The sequence below is a fragment of the Prionailurus bengalensis genome, chromosome D4, assembly GCF_016509475.1.
Source record: "Prionailurus bengalensis isolate Pbe53 chromosome D4, Fcat_Pben_1.1_paternal_pri, whole genome shotgun sequence".
NCBI lineage: Eukaryota > Metazoa > Chordata > Mammalia > Carnivora > Felidae > Prionailurus > Prionailurus bengalensis.
In genome coordinates, this window is record NC_057359.1 from 17784261 (window position 1) to 17807545 (window position 23285).

Sequence of the window (23285 nt, forward strand, 5' to 3'; positions counted from 1 at the left end):
TTCCACGTGGAGGAATTGTCTTATTGCTTTTCATGTTCCTAAGCAGCTACAGATTTTCTCTTCTTACGGAAACATCCTGCTCCCCACCCCCACCCTCCCCCGCCACCCAAATCATTATTCAGGTACAGTCACCATTCACAATGGGGTTGATTTCTGTCATCTCCCTGTTTCTTCTTTTGGCTTGAGAAATGGCATTCTTTTTCAAGCAGAAGACTGGCAAATCCAGATGTGTTTAGTTTGTTTGGAAGCTTGATACATAGTCTCTTGAGAATGTTAAAAAGAGGAAATGAAATTTGCTCCTGAAAAGTTCCGATCTCCATGGTGGCCGGAAGGAGAAGGTCGATACCCACTTGCCGACTTGGGCTGGATCTCAAGGCCAAGTCCGCTGCCATGGCCGGTGGTGGCCTCGAAGGGCCACCTTGGCTCTCGCGGATGACTATACCCCATAACTCAGCTTTTTTTCTTTTGCTGCCATTTCAGGATTTAACCGTCACCGCTTACCCCCGCTCTGTAATAGCTGCTACATGTCCTTAGGCAGGCCCGAGCCTTCATTTCCTTAGTTAATAGTGTCTCTTGCGTGCAGAGTTCCTGTGGGTTTCGACGTAGCTGTATGCACACACGCGAGCGTGCACACCCAGAAACGCCTATTGTGTGTTGTCTCACGTGTCGCAAGCTGCTGGAGGCGGTCGTTTGAGAAGCAGTCCAGCCTGTGGTGGCGACAGTACTTGTCAGGAACAGCTGTACTTTTAGCCCCCGGGCTATATATACACGCATATACGCTCACGACCTTTGTAGGTTGCTCGTGAGCTTATGTGAGTTTTTTTTTTATCTGGAGAGGCGACAAAGGAGCAACCTTGAAGTCTTTCCTGATAATTGGGGGAGTTTATAGAACAAAACGAGTATACGGGAGCTTGATGTTAGTGATTCAACTTGGCCAATAAATACTGTGCTTCCGCTCTATACCTAGAACCGAGCTGAACACTTGGGAGGCGTAAAAAATAATCGAAGATGGCATCTTCCTCCAGTGATAGCAACCTCACGTTTGTAGGCAAAGCCTCACGTTTGCACTCCCATTTACAGATTCCCGTGGCAACACAGGACTGGAATTTTGTGTGGGCTCGTCAGTCACGATCGAATTTTACACCAGACTTCGGTGAACACAGAAAGCACTAATTGGTCCTCAATTCCCTTGTATTTTGCTGCGCTTAATAAATCGGCTTCTTCTATTTCATTCATTGACACATTGAAGATTTATGTTCTGCCTTTATTCCCCCCATGGCTGTGTTTGAAACAGCTTTTCTGGCGCGTTTCTAATCCAAATCAAAATCCACACCAGACACAAATTCAACCTAACAGACAGTAGAATCATTTCGTGTTTCAAAAATATCCGTTCAGTTGCTCTTTTCCCAGATAGGAGACAATATGGCCCCTTCAGAATAAAACAGATCGCGAGATCTCAGGGAGATAGAAACTCTTAACTGCAGGGCTGCTATTAAGGCTTGTCACTCATGGCCAAAGTCAATCAGAACTGAGATTCCCTGGAGAATTTCCTCAACAGGCTGGAATAAAAGATCCAATCAGCCCAACTAATGAAATGTGAAATAATAGGAAATAAGAGCTTACGATGAGAAAAGGTCATGGTTCTGCTCGGAGGAAGCGTGACTGGACCTGAGCAACACCCACCCCTTCGCACCAAATAAAGATGACATCCCTAGCTTGGCGGGGTCCAAAAAGCCATCTGCAACTCATCCATGAGACAGGCTGCACATCTAATTTGCTGACCGGGACAGCTTTGATCTGGCTCGAGGCCTGGTGTCGTCTTCTGTTTGCTTCACTCTGACGGACAGAAAGGATATTTTCTTGAGCGATCAGAGAAGTTCCGTGGAGGAAAATTCTGTTTCTGATTTGGGTAGCGAACTGAGAGAGCTTGGAGTGGGCAAGATGGGCCACCGGGATTGAAACCCAATTCTGAGACAGTTTTGAAAATGGAGTCCAAACTGCCAGAGCTTTCTTGTTCCGTTTTCACATACAGAACCTCTGGACTCCTTGCTCCGTGATGCGGGCCTACTGTTCCACGCCACGCTTCCTTGAAATCACACCGTCAGATCTTGCGTGCGTGTGTTGTGATTAACGGGGTTGCCCCATGTGGTTCCGGTTTTCGGGACATCATTTTTCTTCGAGATTGCATGCTCCTTGGTGGTCCTTGCCTTTTCTTTCTAAAGATAGACACAAAAATTCCCTGATACTCTGGCTTCTCTTCATGACGAAAACCCTGCCTCAGATCTTTGTGGTAATTTACACCTAAATATTTCCACCACTGACAGTCACTTCCTCTTGAAATGACCCAGCTGGAATTTCTCCCTAAAGCGGGGATGCGAAGGAGTGAGGCTGTTTTCGTTTCTTTTTCTCTCCACTCCTTCTACCCTTCCTCCCCGTCACCTCCCTGCTCCATCCCTTTTCGCTGTCTCTCACCACTCAAGTTTCACTTAGTTAAGGTGATTGCAAAACCTAAATGAAGAAAAGCACAATGCCGACTTGGAATGTTCCGCACGCTTGCCCGCACCGAGAGCGTTTAGCGCTTGGTTGGTGTTTGCGTAGAAAAGTACGGAGCAGCTTTTCACTTAAGCACGCCGCGTGTATGTCCGCACCTGGTGACCGTATGTGGATGAGGCATATTCCTACGGCAGACCCGACGTCATCAAGTTTTTGTTGTTCACGTTTGAGGTCGGCCGGAGATGGTTCTTTACCTGCCCGAAAAGCATTGCACACACTTGGAGTGTTTATTCTGGATTTGTTTCTGTGCATCGCAAGTGTCTGATCCAGCTGAGGAATAAGCAAGATGAGCCAAGTGGGAAGACATCGTGAAAAATCTTGAATCCAGGCACAAGCCACTGAAAAAAAGAAAACCTGGCAAAGGAGCGTGGCCATGAAGGGGAGGCGAAGTGAGCAGAACACAGGCAGGGCCATCTCTCGACAACGGAATGTCTGGAGACTCGGGAACAGACTGCTCCGGGGTCCTTAGGCCTTGACTTAGCGACCGGGTGTTTGATAAACCGGGCTGCAAATTTACCCACGATTTCAAATGAATTAGAAATACCTTTGCTGGGCACCTAGGTGGCTCAGTCGGTTAAGAGCCAGACTTCAGCTCAGGTCACGATCTCACGGTTCGTGGGTTCGAGCGCCGCGTCGGGCTCCGTGCTGACAGCTCGGAGCCTGGAGCCTGCTTCGGACTCTGTGTCTCCCTGTCTCTCTGCCCCTCCCTCGCTCACCCTCTGTCCTCTGTCAAAAATAAATAGACATTAAAAAAAATTAGAAATACCTTTGCAATGATCCAGCAGTCCCACTTCTTGTACATTCAAAAGAATTGAAAACAGGATCGTGAAGAGATGTTTGCAGCCCCATGGGCACAATAGCCGAGAGACGGAAGCCGCCCAGATGTCCACTGCTGGATGGATGAATAAAATGCGGCAAATACATACAATGAAATATTGTGCAGCCTGAAACGAAGGAAATCCTGCCAGATGCTACAACATGGATGAGACTCGAGGACGTTACTCTTCGTGAGGTACGCCCGTCACGCACACGCAAAAAGACAAATACTGCGTAATTACATTCATAGGAGGTGCCTAGAGTAGTTAAACTCATAGAAACAGAAAGTGGGACGGTGGTTACCACAGGCTCGGAGGAGGGGACGAAGGAGAGTTGTTTAACGGGTGGAGTTTTATTCATACACGATAACGTTCTAGAGATGTGTCGTAAGGCAGCGTGCGGATAGTTAACGATATTGTACTGGACACTTGAAAGTTGTTAAAAGGGTAAATTGGGGTTATGTGTCTGTTACCCCAACCAAAAGCCAAAGAAATACATTTTAAAGCCAACAATTAGGGGCGCCTGTGCGGCTTAGTCAGTCAAGCGTCCGACTCTGGCCTCTAGCACGGGTCACGATCGCATGGTTCGTGCCTTCGAGCCCCAAGTCGTGCCCTGTGCTGCCAGCGTGGAGCCTGCTTGGGATTTTCTGTCTCCCTCTCTCGCTCGCTCGCTCGCTCTCTCTCTCAAAATAAATAAAGAAACATTTTGTAAACAATAACAAAGTCAACAATTAAAAATCCAGAAAGTTCCTTCGGCAGAAGTGGGCAAGGGCTCTGTTTACCCAGACATCCTCTAAGCGACTGGTGTGGAGGTTTGGAAGGTGGCTGGTTAATCAAGTCTGTTAATCGAGAGAAAACCTCGCCTTCTTGCCAGATAGACTGTCGGGAGTCTAGACCTCTTTTCAGGAAAAGAGGGCAAAAGCTCACCTCCTGTCTTCCACCACCACATCTCTATGGTTCTATTATTTTTGTTCATTCTGCCATTTTTTTGTGTATCAGTGCCTGTTGGCATGGATCGTCTGGCGACCTTAAAAGCGTCAAAAGAAACAAAGAAAAGACCATGAGAACCGATGGCCCTGGATGAAGCTAGTTCAGCCCGCGTGTCAGTCTAGAGCCATACCAGATAATTAAATAGACCATACAGACATCCGCATGGGACCCTGAGGAAATATTTAGGGGAGGGCTCATTTCTAAGGAGTTACACGGCACTTCCTTCCTGTGAAGATCAAATTTCTTTCCAAATCAGCCAATCGGCCCCCTCCTCTGGAAGGGGATCCCTCAGAAAGGCAGGACTTGGTTTTCAGCCGCGTTTGTCCCGCCACGCCTTTCTGATGACCTTCCTCCTCAGTTTCCCCGTCTGTAAAATAGGGGCGTTACCCTTGTCTGGATGCCAGAGAAAGCTTAACCCCCGCCCTCCAGTAACTGCAAGGAGATCGCCAGCTCATCTCGTGAGCCTTGTGCGTTCCCGGCAGGAGCGATAGGAGACCCAAGGAGGCAGAAGTGGATGCTCGTGGGGGAGGGAGGATTTTTCAAATCGTAGATATTTCGGTGGTTTGCAGAATCTGTGTCTCGTAGTGTTTAATTTGTCTTGTCGCGGAGACTCTCAGTTTCACGGTTTTCCCCCTTAGTGAGATGATCCTGAAACAGAGGTGGAGGGCCGCTGCTCTCGCTGGTGGACGTGTTATTCAGCCACAGCTCAAGTGAACCGGATTCAAACCAAGGGGAAAACAATGATCTGGGTCTCACATTCTGCTTTAAAAAATGGAGAAATGGCTAAGCTCCTTCTGTGACATACAGGCAGGCACTTAGTGCTGTCCCATCAAGCACCCGGGCTTCAACCGTGTTTTTTGTATCCACGTGAAATCTCTGAGGAGGTCTTAAACCAGTGTTCCTTGCATGACAGGGCTCGGCTTTGCTTAAAACCTGCAGCTCGGGGCGCCCGGGTGGCTCAGTCCGTTGAGCGTCCGACTTCGGCTCAGGTCATGATCTCACGGTCTGTGAGTTCGAGCCCCGAGTTGGGCTCTGTGCTGCCAGCTCGGAGCCTGGAGCCTGCTTCGGATTCTCCCTCTCTCTCTCTCTCTGCCCCTCCCCACTCATGGTCTGTCTCTCAAAAATAAATAAACATTAAAAACAAAATTAAAAAAACAACAACAACAAAACAAGACAGAAAACCTGCAGCTCACCCAAAGCATCAGTTCTGGGAGGACAAGGGTCAGATCGTGTGCTTTTATGCTCCCAGTGCCTAACTCGGTGTTTGGTTATCGGTTCCACATAACCTGCTTATGAAAGTGCTGGGGTAATGAAAGAGCTTTATTCTTAACTAGAGCTGGGTCTGGGGTGAGGCAAGCGAGCGTCTGGGGGTAAAATTTAAGGGGACACTTGCATAACCCCCGCGTCCCGAGCCAAAGACTCACCGTAGTCCCGACCCTGGTTTTCACGGAAGCGGAGCCCGATTTCCACAGGCTTCCCTTTGCAAAGTCGATTTACACAGGCGACTCTTCTGGAAGTGATATGGTCAGGAGTGCAAACAACTGTTTCAACACCCCTCCGTTCCACTTTTATGAGTAAATTTCTTTCGACTTGCGCGTGACTCACGTTGACCCCAGCTCCCTAAATGTTTCATTGCTGTCTTCCAGATTACCACAGATCTGAGGCAACGCTGTACAGACAACCACACCGGGACCTCGGCCTCGGCCCCCATGGCTGCGGGCATCATCGCCCTCGCCCTGGAAGCCAAGTAAGCTTTTAGCTTCCTATTGTCTCCGCTGGCGACAACCCCTCATCTCAAGGACAACTTACCCATTCCCTACTATATGATCCCTAGCACAACAACCCAGAGCAGAATCTTCCAAATGCGACCTTTCAAACGTCAAAGACTAGGGTTTTAAAAAGAATTTTTTTTCCCCGATATCAAGAAAAAAAAAAAAAGCAATTCTTTTTTTTTTTTTTTTTTTTTGGTTTTTATATCCTTAAAAAATCAAACTGTGTAATTACTTTATTATGGAGTCATGGTGTAGGCATGCCAATTGGCTCCAACCCTGTTGCCTTGTTGAGGTTTTTATTCTAGTCTGGGAATGTTCCTGTGGGTCTCAGAACAGTCAGGGGCCCTTTCCCTGCAGAACAGCCAGGCAGCTCGGATTCCAGGACAATAGCGCTCCCTCTGGGGGACAGACTATGTCAAGGTCATTTGACTGAAGCTCAGGGTCAAGAACAACCCACCCACCTTCAGTCCTGTTGCGCGTGGTCAAATTCTGTGTCTGAGAGATCCCTTGAAAGACCCCTTAGTTTCCGTGCTGTAGGCCTCACTCTCTGTCTGTAAAACACCAACAGATTTTGCTGTCTTAACCAACGTAAATTTGTCTCCACTCTTGCGAATCCTGGATCTTAATTCTTTCAAAACCTCGTACAGATCTACACGCTCTTACCCTCAATGTCAAAACCCAAAATGCCAAGAAAACTGGAAGCTCTTTTGCAAATTTGGCACAAAAGCTCATTTGATGGCAAAGCCCTGAACTGACTTGAGGTGGTTTGTCTTTATCGTGCAAATCCATACAAATATTAATGTATGTGATTCTGACGTGCTGGCTCAGAGCCTCCCCCCCACCCCCTGCACCCCGCCCCGGAAGTTTTGTATAATCTATGCTCCGGATGCCATATCTGAAAAAAATGTCGAATTCCAAATACATCAGGTCCAAGAATTTTAGAAAAGGGACTGTGGGCCTGCACTCTGATGCCCTCCTACAAGAGGATCATAAAAGCAACTGAAGTAGGAACGTAAGTGTTTTTCCAGAAATAGCCTTGCACCCCTGTCCCAGGGAGGAATAGAATGATGTTTCCATTTAGTTGTACCCAGACGGAGAGCAATAGCCGATGACAGGAGAAGAACACAAGAATGATGACGAGACCTTCAGTAAGAACAGTACTCGCTCAGTCTCAGTACGTTTGTAGCTGCCCATTCTTTAAGGCAGAGAGCCCGTGTTAAGGCAGTCGGGCCCTCGTGTCATATGGAAAGAGTGAAATATAAGCCATGGAAAGCCCGAGATGGGCAGAAGGACACAGCTTCGGATGTGGGCTGTCTTCGTCTGTTGAGACCACTAGAACAAAATACCGCAAATGAAGTAGCTCATAAACAACAAAAATTATTTCTCGTTTTTCTGGAGGCTGGGAAGCCTAAAATCGAGACACTGGCCGCTCGGGTGTCCGGGGAAGGTCCACTTCCTAGGCGGGTCCCATGGCAGAAAAAAAAGGGACAAGGGAGTTCTCTGGGGTCTCTTACGAGGTCTCCTCTTTGTGACGGCACCACCCTCATGACCTAAACACCTCCCAAAGGCCGCACCTCCTAACGCCATCACACTGGGCATTAGGTTTCAACATACGAATTTTGTGGGGACACCAGCATTCAGAACATACAGTGGGTGCCACACCTTTTGTTGACCCCTTGCCAAAAATTGACGTGGAGAGATATCCAAGTTCACACGAATGTCTGTATTGCTTTCTTTTTGATGAGGTTAAATAATAATCATTGCAATGTGTTGTATCTTTTAAAGTGTTAAAAACTGGGGTGGAGCAAAGAACTTGCACTTACCTTATTAAATTCTCACCTGACAACTTTTCACTGGGCAGTTCTGGCCACAGAAGTGTCTGTTAGGTATCTATTTCTCTAATGTTTTATTTATTTATTTTTGAGACAGCAAGTGTGTAAGCAGGGGAGGGCAGAGAGAGAGAGAGAGAGACAGAGGCAGAGACAGAGACAGAATCCGAAGGAGGCTCCAGGCTCTGAGCTGTCAGCACAGAACCTGATGCGGGGCTCGAACCCACGAACCGCGAGATCATGACCTGAGCCGAAGTCGGATGCTTAACTGAGTGAGCCCCCCCCAGGCGCCCCTAAGTATCTGTTTTTAAGTTGGTGACTGCTAATTAGATCTTTGAAAAGCATATTGGCTTCATCCTGCAATTCTGGGGTATTTGCCCACAAAATAGTAAGTTAGAAAAAAGTCAGGAATTGATCGAGCACTTCCTAATTCCCCTCCAGAAATGGTTGTCATTCTCACTCTTAGTAACTAAGCGCCGTATCGGTGGCTACGGATAATACATGATACTCCGTTCCTTGGGATATTACCGTACCACTAATATTTCAACAGTTCTCGTAACCACTGTTTAAGTTCAGGTGGAGAATCCTCACTTTTATGCCTCAAGCAGCGCACTCGGTTGGCTAAGTTTGCCTTGGGGCTGGGCACACCCTGAAAGCCTTCCATCTGTTTTCGCGCTCTTTGACTTCTGAGCGTTTTCAAAGATTAATTTTTGCCGCAACTGTGATGGATGGAAGGCAGGGGGCCAGAGAGCCTCTACGTGGAAAGATCCACTGTTAATTGAAGATTGTCAGCAGTACGGTCTGATCATGGAGCCAAAAGTAGATGGTAAATAGACTGATAGATAAAATGAAAAAGGATAAACCTTGCCTTGTAACTCCACGTAACTCCACGTAACTCGTTCGGTGGGCCAATCTTTTCCCGTAAGTGAAGCTGGAGGTCAGGAGGGGGACATCTGAGTATTCCAAGAGTGGGTCAGACGTTGATGATAAACCTGGATCAATAAGCTGTGGGCCTCCAGCATGGCGTCAAAAGTATCTGGAACTAAGAAATGACAGCACAGAGCTCGGATGACAGTAAGCCAAGGCTTCAGTTGTTCAAAAGCTAAGCCGAAGCCTTGCAAACACACCTCACCCACTCAGCAGCCTCCACCCCCCCCCCCCCCCCCCCCCCCCCCCCCCCCGGGGATGTCCTCATCTACTAGTGCTTTTCAACAAGTCTTGGGACCTGGGTATTTGGAGATTCAACCTTTCCTCTCACAAGCTGAAAAGCCTGATCTAAGGAGGGAGAAGAGAAAGCGGCAGCATTGCCCCGGGGCACAGCCAGCACTCTAGCTAAGCATCGCCTGCTCAGGTCAGGGTTAGGGTTAGGGTTAGGGTTAGGGTTAGGGTTAGGGTTAGGGTTAGGGTGAGGCTGAGTGTTGGGGGTAAAAAGCTGCCAGTGGGGACTGCCATCCCCATTTCCCAGCATGCCCCAACTGTCCCCGTGCTCTAGGGGGTATTGTCATTTCTCCTAATGGCAGATTTCAATCTAGATTGAATCAATTCAATTCAATTCAATTCAGTCAATCTAGATTCAATCAATCAATTCAATTCCATCTAGATTACAGTCACTCAGGGAAAACTGTCACTTCCTGGCCTCCCTCCCCCGCAGCCTGCTTTCGATGCATCCCAGGTGCTTGTCGGCCTCAGTAGGATAATCTTCCTCTTGGAGGATGCTTCAACCATTGGCCTGTCTGCCATTTTGATTCTTCTTGCGCCCTTCCACTCTGAGCTTCTTCCCTACCCGCCCCCCCAAACAAAAAAACCTTCTTAGGAATCTAAGAGAAAAGAAAAAAAAAGTTACAAAACATAGAAACAGATCAGCTCAAAGTGTGCAGATTTCTTATCTGAGCTCAAGCAAAGCTTGGTCCTGAGTTAACTGCTGCGAGAGCTCATAGGACAGACCCCCAGGCCATCCTTTTCCTAAGGGTGTGTAAGAACAGGTGTCACCACAGAGGACACTGCAGCACACCCCAGACCTTCGGGTAAAAGCACACTGCACCCAAGACTGGAAGGATTCCCAGTCCCTCGAAAATCTGCCTCCTTTTCCTATTCTTCCTCAGTTTGAGCCTCGTCATCGCTACAGGCGCTTCTGACAGTCTGATCACAAACTTTGCCTTTCTAGTAAATAAGGCAGTTTCCTCCTGTTCCCAAAGATATCACCTGGGTGCAGAAAGCTGTCAGTGTTTTACCCTTCTAAAAACCGGGAGCAATTTCCGAATAAGAGAAAATCCTGTCATCTTAAAACACAGGAGAGGACACTGTTTTTGTGCTGGGGTACTCTTTGTATGTATTAGTTCAGAGGTTTCTAATATTTCGATTAGGTGGATTTTGTGGATCTGGAAGTCATCTTCTGGTTTTTCAGCCGGGTGAACAGGGGCTATGTAATCAGTGATTATAGGTGAACTAATTATCATTTGGGCCGTTGCTGCTTAAAGTGGTGTCTTTTTGTGTGGCATAATTCAGCAAGTTCAAGTAAAATGCGCGTCCCGGGAGCAGGTTTCTTACCTAAAGAAAAGAATGAAACATGACTAACAGTTTTAGGTGAGCAGCACAGGAGAACGCCAGGTCACGTGTCGAAAGAGCTTGGCATCGCAATCTCAATGCCGGGATATATTGCCAGTTACCATAGCCCTGTTGGGCAGAGAAAAGAAAGTTGCCAGCAAATGATGTTGCCTATAAAATGGTTTATTAAATAAAAATGGCCATAATTGACGTTCATAAAAATACACTCTTCGGATTTTTAAACTCTTTTACTGAAGTTTCCCTGACCGGAGGCTGTAAGCGTTAGCAAAGGGAAACTAATTTAGTAGAGTCTTCCCTATGTTTAAATACCAGCATTAGCTCAGGACATTCAAAATTTAAGTTTACCAAAGACACCTTTTGGCCTTGAGTTGCAAATGGTTTCTCACTGGTAAACTGAGTAACATATGGTTAGCAATCAAGAAATGTTGTACAGCGAACGGTCAGTTAAAGGGACTGAGTCAGATAGAAACTTTGAAAATTGTTTAGGACTTTGAGAAAGGAGGGTGCTGATGCAAAGAATCTTCCACACATCCTTGTTTGAAGTGACCTGGGAGCATTTGCCTCCAATTTCGTATCTCAGGAGCCTCAGGGATACCTTCCTTTGAGAACGTCTAACAGAGCTACACCTAAACTCAGAAAATAAACAAATTGAAGGGGGGGGCTGTCATTCGGTGCTAAAAATATACCCAGAATGTCACCTGCTTCTGGTATGCGTCCTAGCCAACTTGATGGGCATACAATACACACATCTCTAGGTAGGCTCATCTGTTTTATTTTATTATCTCCCTGTTCTCTCCTATTTCAAATGTCCTGTTGGAACATATCCTATAAGTATTTGTAGAATACAGATTATAGGACCTATATAGACAGAATGTAGCACTAGCTAATTAATCGTTGTAGTGTGAGGCCAAAACTCCTGGAGACTAAGGATTGTACATTCCTGCCTTTGTATTTGTATATAACAAATATCTAGTACACTAAAAAAAAAAAATATTCTAAAGCATCATGCTAGATGCTAAGTGAATTAAGCAGGGCATATTTCAAGTATTTGTAAAACATGTCACTTCCCTTCAAAGGGAGGCAAATGTACACTAACATAGATGCACAAGCTATTTAAGAAAGCCAACGAAATCAGTTTGGGGGGAAAGGTTGTGGAGTGTGCCGGATTTGGCTGAAAATAGAAATGGCCCACCTCCATGAATCAGCTTGGAACATTGGCACCGTGATAGTCTCACATCCTTCATGACATCTAAGCACAATGTTTTGCAGAAGGTCAATTCCATACAAACATTAGATCAGTCCATCTAGTCCAACCTTCTTATTTTTTGTACGAGGGAAATGAAATGAACAGAAGTGTTCAATTTCGTATATTCGTTATTTTTACCTCTTACTTCCGCTAGCGGGTAGCGATTAGTGCCTTCTCCCCACGTGACCTCAGCTCATTCCTTACCCAGTTTACTTATGATCCCTTAGAACTGGGCTTAACTTGGGGAGAATAAAGACATGATGTTATTCCCTCCCTTAGCTTTCAAGAGAAGCCCCTCTACCTTTGATCTTTAGTGGAAGGGATAACGTGAGACATGGAAAGGTCAACGTGTGAAGAATTAAAGACGTGTTGTGCTACAAGATGATTCACACCATATGCTGTTGATTTCAGAAGAACCATCCTGGAAATTCTTCTCTCAGGAAATTAAACTTGCCATCTGTATTTCTTATAAACCTAAAAGTCCATCTATATAAATGTTATGCACTTACCAATGGTCAACCACTTTATGCGTATGCTCTACCTTTCATTATAATCTCTGTCTTACCAAGTATGTTTCCAATGCAGGGGAAAAAAATATGAGGAAATGCTCCAAATATTTGAGATTCAGTAATTGTGAGAAATTAATACCTGGGACAGTTGAGATGGGGCCTGAAGTTTTTAGCAAGTTGAGTTAAAGTAACTAATTGAGGGGCTTCAAAGATCTAGACCTGACCGTCTTGCAGGGAGGAGACCACATAAGAAGGATTCGATAGACGTAAACATTTCTAAATATTGGGGTTAGCATCTTAGGCCTGATATCTTGTACACTCTTCTTATCTTCTTTGTTTTGTTTTAATTAAAAACACATTTCAGTAAAAACGTTCCATTAAAAATACTCCCAAAGGCCACATTCCCCCGTACGAAATGCTGCAGTGGGCGGGGAGACAAATGGTTGTTGAGGTAAAATAGCAGAGAATATATCCACTCTTTCCTTGTAGGAGAGTTTTACTGATTTCAAGTAGGACTTCAGAAGCACATGCACAATACAGGTATATTTGCCCAGATTCTCTGTGATTACAAGAGTGAGGATGGAGTTAACACACACCCCCTTTTCCCCCATGCTCTTAGAGCTTTTAGGGTATTGTAGAAGCTTCTAGAATGTTGTAGTTTGGGCTTAGAACTTAGCTGAGATTTCTGGCATGGAAGGTTGGGATATATAGCATGAGGAGGGTGGGGAGACTTAAACTGTAATCAGGGAGGAGAGCTGAAAAAGGAGGTTCGTGAGGTAAAAACAGCACACATTGCCACTTGAGGCCGAGCGGACAGAGAAGGGATGTACTGTCCTGGACTATTCCCTATAGTGAAATAATTGTAACCAGACCCACAGAGCAGTTACCACGGGCCTGCTGCCAGGACTGTGCATGAAAATAGCTTTGTTATGTCTACATACACACAGACAATACACTGTGTCCCCTAGCACTTTTCAAGTTCAAATTATGTGGAAGCCAGTATTCACTGGACTCAACTTTGTACCTAACTAGTAGTTAATGGTTTAAAACATTGCAGCTTCCAAAGGTGTCCTTTATTGCTAGAAAAGCCCGAGTCAATAGGTTCATTCACTTTGTGTTATCTTGAGATTCAGCCTGTGTTTTCCATCCCCTTCCTCAGATGAGGAAGCTAAGAAGGGGTGGATGGATAGTTGAGTTGCCCAGAGACTGAACTGAAGACAGAGAGTGATTAGGTGACTGTTGCCTGCTTCTTTTGCTTAGCTTTATTTTAGAAAAATGGAGTATTCACTGAACGTATTTTCCTTTTATTACTGTAATACTAAAGATCATTTCTTAAGAAGAGTAGTTCTTAATTTGGTTACAGTCCCCAGAGTTTTTGCTTATATACACCATTTTCAAGGTCATATGTTATATTAGAAATGTCTCATGTTATAAATACCTGATTTATGATTTAATCTAAGCGGTAACACTATTTAAAATTGAAAGTGGGAAAGACCTGTCCTCTGGGATTTGACTCATTTTATAGTAATTATATCATTATCTATGCTATGTCATCCACCCCACCACCTTGACAAGAATTCCATCTCAAAGGACACGATGCCTGAAAATTCTATAAACAGTGATACCACTCTGAGAAAATAGTTTAAGCCCAAGGGGGAGAAAAGAGTTAAGTTGTGAGAAGCGATTTTGGAAAGAAATTTCTAATCTTGTTTTTCTCATCTCTGAAAGGTGTGTAGAGAAAATGTGGTGTTGGTAACATAGAGCTTAGATGGAATCATTCATTCATTCAGTAGACATGTATTAATGGTCTACTAGTTGTCAATATCTATGCTAGACATTGTGCATTGAACGATGGGTTGACATACCTGGAACTTTGGCCCTATTTGGCGAGGCAGTCTTTAGGAAACCAAATGATAAGTACTAAGAAGAACATAAACAGAGTAGAAGACTGGAGAGTAATTTGATGAAAGGAACCATTTTGTCTAGAGTGGCAATGGAGAGACCTCTTGGAGGAGGTGACATTTTTCTAAGACCTGAAATATAAGAAGGCTCCCTTGTAGAGAACTGGACTGAGCATTCCAGGGAGAGGGAGGAGCAAGTTGGGAAGACCACATAATTGGAATATGGTTATTGGCTTTGAGAAATAGGAAGATATGCAGGACTAGTGTGAGCTGGAGATTTGGAAAAGTTCAGATCACATAAGGTGTCATAGTAAGTAAACATGATAGAGGTCTGTGGAGTCTGTAAAGGAGAAGATTTGATTAAAATTTGTAAAGATTGTTCCAACTTCTCCTTGGAGAGCTGTTGGTGTTAGAGCAAAGCAAGCGCCATTTTGGAAGCTAAGCAAGCACCATTTTGGAAGCTAGTGCCATAGTTCAGGAGAGATTAGGGTAGCTTGGTCAGCGCGACAATAATGGAGACAGAAAAAAGTGGATCAATCTGATGTTTGTTTAGCAGGTACAGCAACCAGGGAATGAATTAGATAATGTGCTTTGGGGCGGGGGAAGAAAACCTCAAGGCTGAGTTCTAGTTTCTTAGCTGAGCTCTTGGGTGGATTGTGCACCATTTATTGAAATAGATACCCTTTTTTCTTTCCATGGGCTTCTGAGAATTGAAAGAAGCCTAAAGACCCATGGGACCAGATCCCTGGGCCGACAGGTTTTATAGTAAGACCTGTGTTTGGGCGCACTGGCTCCTCCAGCAATGTATTAATTACTTATTAATTTAGCCTTAGAATTAGCTAATTAATTAATCCTTAGCAAGTGCTGTTCACTAAGATCATGCTTGCTGTAAATGGCTGAGACAATTTACATTTTTAAAAAGGGAGAGAAAATAAAGAACAAGGATTTATTTACATTATAAATTGCTCATCTACTGCATGTGCTGTAATTTAAATAGTGTGTTAATAGCAAATTGACTTTTATTCACTTACCCCAAAAGATGGCTTAGAAAATCCAATGAATTAGTGGGTTTTCAAGACGTATGTAAAATTGAGTATTTAAATTGAATCTCTTGAAGGTTTGTGGATGTTATTCATTGCCAGGAAATTTTTGTTCTTGATAGTGTCTATGGTAACACCCCAAATACTATCAAATATAATTTTTCTTGCCGAGAATACGAGAAGCTGCTTTTTTTTTCCGGGTCCGGTACAGTTTCACATAATAGGTTGCTAATTTAATCACTTTAATCAAGGCGTATTTCAGTACTTTCTGCAAAATGACTTCCTGTATGGCTTCATCAAATATCCCTCTCTTTGTATGTGGGCATTCTCAGATATATTTCTCAACTCTGTTTTGAAACCCAGTTAAAACTCAACCCTGTTTTTTTTAAACTTACTTATTTTGAGAGAGACAGAGTACACACCCATGCACACAGGAGAGGGGCAGAGAGAGATGGGGAGAGAGAATCCCAAGCAGTCTACATGCTGTCAGCGCAGAGCCCGACGCGGGGCTCGATCTCACAAAATGTGAGATCAACGTGAGCAGAAATCAAGAGTCGGTTGCTCAACCGACTGAGTCACCCAGGTGCCCCTCAACCCTATTTGTGTGGCAGGTGTTCTTCAGCTGAGTGTTGAATCAGTCTTGCATATAAACCACATTGTCTTCACCTATAATTTGTTACTTCTAGGATATTTTTGTTTCATTAGTCCAGAAGAGGATAATTGTTCCTAGTGACACTATTATTTTTTGTATTTTGCTGATTCCAGCATTCTTTTTTCTCTGGTTTGGAAGAATCTTAATCATGATACCTTTTGCTGTCGGGATGATGGAAACGTAAATAAGCGAAGCAGAAATGACAGACTGACAAGCATGTCATTTCACTAGCATGAAGCTTTATTCATTCTGACCCCAACAAGCTGATTATGGCCTTTGACTTGTCAAAAGCCCAAAGCAACAAATTCATAGTGAAATAAAGTGTGATACCTGGAAGAGAACCTGTACCAAAAAAAAAAAAAAAAAAGAAGAAAGACACTTTGTGGTGAGAAGATTGGCTCATTTCTTAACATCTTGGATTTTCATTTCTCTATTTGCGATGATTCTCAACCTTACTGAGTAACCATATGTGTGACCCAAGTGAAGTAAAGTTCTATGTGCTTTGCATATCCCAGAAAAAATAATGTTAGTGTCATTCTAGCCCATAAAGTCACAGTGCATCTGACCACGATATGCTATAGATGAGACAAAGGAGTCTTCTTGCCGTTGGCCTCAACCGAGTGTGGACATAGTGCATGGGAGTGCAAAAAAAGGTACAATCAAAAACTGAAGTGATGAAAAATACAAACAGCAGGCAGCTTTCACCGAATGCTTACTCTATGCCAGATACTGAGCTGAGGGCTTTTATCGGTTATCTCAGTTAGTCCTCAAAGCACTGCTATAAGGTAGGCATTATCTCCCTGTTTCAGATGTGGAAAGAGGCTTAGAAGGGTATCCAGGTGGTAAGCGGTATATCTGGACGTTGAAATCAAGGTGATGTGATGCCAGAACCACATCTCCTTTCTGTTTTAAGAGCAATCACAAGACGTGGTTCATTGCAAATGGCGGCCGTGAAGCTTAAGCGCCGTGAGTTTGGAGCAGGGTGACAAAACCTTCAATAGGAGTGATTTAGGAGGACTTCATAGAAAATGGATTCGAGCTCTACTCTGAAGATTCTTTTTTCAGCTTGAGTGTGTATGAGTCATACAGAATCTTGTTTAAAAATGTAGATTTTGAAGCTCTCAAAATAGTTTGGGTGATTCCATTGCAAGTGGCCCACAGATCACAGTAAGAAAAACCCCCCTAGACCGTAAGCTGTCTTGAAAGTTAGGTTGCTGCAGTAGACCCAGCAGCACCAAGAGCAATGCTGGGCACATAGTAGCAACCAAATAATCTGCGTAATGAGTAAATGAATAAATGGAGAGACGGAAGTCTCCCTTTAGTTATTTAGAAGTATGAATAAGTATCCGGGTAGCTGTTGGTAGTGGGGTATAAATGCCAACAAACGTAGTCTTAACGCTGAACGTCGATTGATTCATTCGAGAAATACTTACTGAGTCATGCTTGTTATCATCATTTCTGTATTTTGAAAGAAACATGTTTTCCCCATCTGGGAAATTGCAATACCTCTTACAGTCATTGCTGCAGTCGTTAGCATGATGATTCTGATGTAACTCCATGTGTGCGCCCGGCACCGTGCTTAGATCTAAAATACATCTGGGGCGCCTGGGTGGCTCAGTCGGTTGAGTCCAACTTCGGCTTAGGTCATGACCTCATGGCTCGTGGGTTCGAGCCCCACATCGGGCTCTGTGCTGACGGCTGGAGAGCCTGGAGCCTGCTTCAGAGCGTGACTCCCTCTCTCTCTCTCTCTCACTCTCTCTGCCCCTACCCCACTTGCACGCGGGTGCACGCACGCATGCTCTCTCTCTCTCAAAATAAACATTAAAAAGTAAAAAAAAAAAAAAAAAAGGAAGGAAGGAAGAAAGAAAGAAAAGAAAACAAAGGGTGATATTGTGATAGAAAGCGATGGCTACTAAGGGTAGGGAGGAGTGAATAATGGCCAATAAGAAAAGGATTAGGCAAGGCCACCAATGAGATGATAGCATTTTTGCTGAAACAAGAGTCATAAAGGTGACCCAATTTATACATGGTTTTTATGAGTTATTACTGAGTTATTGTTTGCAGCATTAACTGAGTTTAACCCTTTTTTATCCAATAATGCTTGTCACCATGGCCAAGCCTTAGATAACAGCAGGCCAAACGATGAGGAGAAATAATCCATATTTTTTAAATTTCTGCCGATATTTAGAAACATGCCCATACATGATTGAAAGCTAGGCATCACTTCAAAGTTTAAAGCTGTTCATCCAGAATCCAGTGAAAGCCTTAATTTTCCATTTTTGATAGACACGCTGGTTTATCTGAAAAACTCAGTACACAACCAGGGAAGGTTGGGAGGGAGGGAAGAGAATTGAGCGAAATTTAACACAGGCTCTCAGAGGAGTCTGCTTGTTATTTGGCTATTGGAAACCTTTCTACCCAACTTGAAAGAATGTAAGAGGGAGCTTCCTGGAGAGAGCATGATCTGGGAGTGATCATATTAGTCATGCTGTATTTCTTATTCATTGCTCTGAATTTAGGTGTCATTGGATTTGACATCTAATAGCCTCATTGCCATAGCAGATGTATTCAATTGTATAATTTTCATTGTGCTAAAACTCTCTATTATAGGCAATACCATACCTGGCATATCAAATACTTGCGATCGGTTTGTCTGAGAAATCATAACGTTGGAAGGTTGCCCAGAGACCATCTGGTCTGTAGAGTTGCTATTTAGTGAGAGTGTTCAAGGATCACGGGGCACAGGAAAATAATATTGATAATGTAATGTAGGGTATTTTGAAAATAAAGTTGTTTTTTTTTTATTTTAAGTGACTTATTTGGAAATTATGCACCATTTTGGTATAAAGCCTTACTTGTCTGAAATGATGCCATCCTTTGGCAAAATTAGGTTACCAGTCTTTCACTGATTCCATTTGCACTAAATATTTAACACTGAAAGATTGCAGAAGAGCAATCCTATAACCACCAATAGTGTTAGCAATAGGACCATATTAAAATCAGATTATTACCACTCAAGTAATACAAACTCTTTGTAAAAAAAAAATACAAATCACATAGAAATATAGAAACAAAAATCAAAAATCTCTCTACATAGTTGACTTTCAGCAACTCAGCAACTGTATTATGCTTGAATAAACTATAAATCCTAATACCATGATGCTGGTTCCAAATATTCTTGACATATACAATGTATTTATTTTGAAAATATTTTGTTTTATTGTCTTCAGTCTGCATGTCACTTTCCCTTCAGATCTGTTGTTCATTCTGTCTTCTTTCCTCCATTATTTTTTGTCATCCACTTAAAAAAATGTTTTTAATGTTTACTTATTTTTGAGAGAGAGAGAGAGAGAGAGAGAGAGAGAGAGAGAGTAGAGCATGAGCAAGGGAAGGGTGTGGAGAGAGAGGGAGACACAGAATCTTAAACAGGTTCCAAGCTCTGAGCTGTCAACACAGAACCTACACGGGGCTCGAACTCAGGAACACTGCAATCATGACCTGAGCTGAAGTCAGACTCAACCAACTGAGCCACCCAGGTGCCCCTCTCGTTATCCATTTTAACCACATAATGCTTTCTCTAACCTGCAGCCAAGCAAGATTAGATCAAAGAAGGTCTTAGGTCTTTGTGGGTGCTATCTTTGTCCCCTTGTTGGAAATCGGGTATTGAGAAATTCCTGAATTCTAGAAACTAATATTCAAATTGAGCTTCAGAGACATCTTCCAAGTCACTCAAAAAGGCAGTAATGCTGTGGATCCTCTACAAACTACTGATCTTTTATGTTATTAATTTTTCTTATCACTCTATGCTCCATATATTACCTCTGGCCATAGTTATTACAAATATTTTATCAATTTGTCATTTGCTTTCGGGTTTGCTTCAGATTGTTCTGATATAGGGAACTTTTTTCCTTCATTATTTCATTATTATTTTTTTGAGTTTATTTATTTTGAGAGGGAAAGAAAGTGCATTTGTGCGTGAGCGGCGGGGTGGGGGAGGGCAGAGAGAGAGAGAGAGAGAGAGGGAGAGAGAGAAACTCAAGCAGGCCCCGTGCTGTCACCACGGAGCCCTATCTGGAGCTCGATCCTATAGACTGTGAGATCATCATCTGAACTGAGATCGAGAGTTGAATGCTCAACCGACGCAGCCACTGAGATGCCCCTCATTATTATTTAGTCAATTATCTGTGCTCTTTATACATTTGTCAGTTAGCCATGACTCATCTTTTGGTAACTTCTGGAGAACTTATGTATGCTTATGAAAGCTATGTATGTTTTCCCCCTAAAATGAGCCCAAACACACAGATGGCAGGGGATTTGCCGTACCCCCAGAGTAATCCATGGGCCCCAAGTTAAGAGCTCAGGTTAGATAGTCCTTTCCTATCTCAGAGTCCTATCTCTAAGTCTTAATTACCAATTCCACTTTCATCTAGGGTTTTCTCATTGCGTTTTTCAGCATTAATGTCTGACCAAGTAGGATTTATTTTGGCATTCGGCATGAAGCTCTAAGTTGAACTTTTATAGAGATCTATTTACTCAATGCCATGTGTTAAGTAATCTGTCTCCAAACACAATTTGTGTTACGCTCAGGTCATTGAATTTATTAAGGTCTGTTTTAGAGTTTTCTGTGTATTATTCTGTCAATTCTTTTGACATTACTGTATCACTCCAATTTTTAAACATTTTCTTAAGCCTTTTTACCTGTTTGCTTTTCCAGGAAAAACTTAGAACCATTTTGCCGTGCTTCCCAAAGCAATCCCAGTGACAGTGTTTGACAACTGTATGAATCTTGGCTTCTTTATAACCATTGGTTTTCCCGTTCAAGAAAATCTGCCTCTGAATTATTCAGATCTTTTATTGGCAACATAACATCTTGGGCTTGTATTTAATTCCATACTTTTAGATTTAGATTTATTTTTTGGAATAGTAAATATTTGTATGCTTTGCTGTTACCATTATGCCTTTAACTAGTTATTGTTCTTTTATAAGAGAGATACTGGTTTTTTTTTTTTAATGTTTTTCTTTTCTCTGGCCCTTTAATTCACATTATGTTGTAACTCATTACCTTGTGTTTTTTTTGTGACCGGGTGGATATATACACGGATTCTGACTATAGTAACACTTATCTCTGTTCATTTGAGTTTTTTCTATGTTTGTTTTTATTATCCCCAAACTGGTTATTATGAATTCAGGTTTTGCGGTCAGGCTGACTTTTCAATTCCGATCCTACCTCTACCCCGTTACTACCTGAGTTGCCTTGAACAAGGGAAAATGGTGTTTTTTATCCTTGTTAAATTTAGTTTCTTCATCTGAAAGTTGGGGTAATAATAACCCAGGATCACCAGATTGTTGCCAGGATTAAATACATGCGGGCATATGGAAAGTATTACAAATACAGAAGCTGATATAATCATAAATAGTATTTCTATTATATTAGCTACCATTTAAAATACTAAGTACCGAGAATGACAATAAGCTTTCATGTCTAGCTCCAGATTTTCTCTGGATTCTCTTTTTTTTCTTTTCTTTCTTCTTCTTTTTTTGAACTGTTGTTTCATTTTTGCAGATGTCTGCTTTTCTTCATGTGGCTGTACAGCATTTTTGGTTTTACAAAAGTTTTGTTAAAAATAGAACTTGGGTGTTTTCTCAGTATCCGTTGAGATTTTTAGCATCTAGTTTCTCATATTGTAATTATTTATGTGATTTATTAGGATAATAGTTTTTTAAATATTATTTCTGCTTATATTATGAATGAAATTTGATTCTTTAGTATGCTTTTGGTTTAGTATTAGGATATTTTATATATGACTTTGTGTTTATTTTCCTGAGTGAGATTTATAGTTTCTTTTACTGAATAACATGTGTGTGTGTGTTCTATATTGTTATAGCAACTGGAAAATATTAATTGTGCACTTACGGAATATAAAGAGAATCTTTTAAAGTATTCTTTCTTTATTGTCATCCATTTATCCCTCAAGAATATGGTAGCGTACATATTAAAGGAAGAATTAAGCTTCTCACCCCAGTTTGGTTTGACCGATAAATACTCTGCCTCTATCTCTGCCAGTTTTTTTTGTTTTGTTTTGTTTTGTTTTTTTGATCAAGTGATGTTAAAGTCACAAAATAAATTGTGAAATTTTGCATCTTTTCTCTTCTCTGGAGACATTTGTGATCACTGTTGTTACAAGTTTGAAGGAAACAATCTGTCCCTAAAGCCTTTTCTAAAAAATAATTCTTTGATAAATTTTTCATTTTTTTAACTATACTCTCCCAAACCATGTCCATTTCATAAGATTTTCAAATTTATTGACCAATGATTACATACAGTTCTATATAGAACTGTAATATAATTGCATATTTTATGTTATATATAACATAATATATATCTGATATTTATATAAGATACATATATTATGTATTGTCTTCTTTGTTAGATGTTTTGTTGCTATTCTTGTTTTTCAAAAGGTCAGTTCTTGGATTTGTTAATCAGTAACAAATTTTTCCTGTTTTTCCTTTGTCTTTTTTTTTATCGCTTTAATATCTATCCTGCTTTCCTTCAGAACACTCTTCATTCTTTTATTAATCTTATTGGTTGAATCATGGTTCATCTGTTTTTCCTTTTACATTAGTATGATTTTTTTAAGCTCTACATTTACCTCTGAACACACTTTTGGCTGACTGCCATTATTTTCTGATGATGTTTGGGCTTCCTCTCTGATAGAACGACAATTGAGAATAATACTTTTAAATGTTTAACAAACTTTGTTTCTACGGAGATTTATTATTGACCTTTCTTTCCACCGTGTTGTGGTCAGATAATGAGGTTAGATAACCAACCACACTAGCGGTTGGTGAGGTATTGTTTTTCCTTAAGGCAACCGAGATTTCCTTTTGGCTCAGTAGGTCTGCAACTTTTCTTTCAAAACTCTGTAGTTGATCCATGGATTCTTAAGAAAAAGAAATTACTCTTTGTAGGAGATAAGTTTTAATGTGATTAAATTATATCCATTATGTACACAAACCCTTTATAGTACTTCTCCTGAAATAAGTGGATTGAATTACCTCAGTAGTGTGGGTCTCCCAGTGACTTTTTTGTACAGTCTTTGATCCACACATTTCGATGGAAATGTTTCATGCTGTTAGATATTCATTATAGACAGTGCCTCATCTTTCAGCTACATTGTGCTTCCTTGTGCTTTTCAGTGTTTTTATGTCTCAAATGTTGTATTGTTTGCAACTAATTTTGTCATCCAGATGTGTGTGTGTGTGTGTGTGTGTGTGTGTGTGTGTGTGTGTTGTGGAAAAATCACTGCCCTTTGTTTAATTTTTAGTTTCTATGTTTCATTTTTTAGGTAAAAAAAAGGATTTTAAAATAATTTTAATAGTTCTTCAAATCTCATTTTTTAAATAAAGCTG

The 23285-nt window shown here is 42.2% G+C and overlaps 1 protein-coding gene across 1 annotated transcript in view; it reads left to right on the forward strand.

The window, feature by feature from the left end:
- PCSK5 (proprotein convertase subtilisin/kexin type 5) overlaps positions 1-23285 on the forward strand; it is a 457705-nt gene that overhangs the window by 203037 nt on the left and 231383 nt on the right. Inside the window, 1 exon segment of the mRNA XM_043565357.1 lies at positions 6005-6105. Within this exon segment, the coding sequence (XP_043421292.1) occupies positions 6005-6105 (101 nt within the window).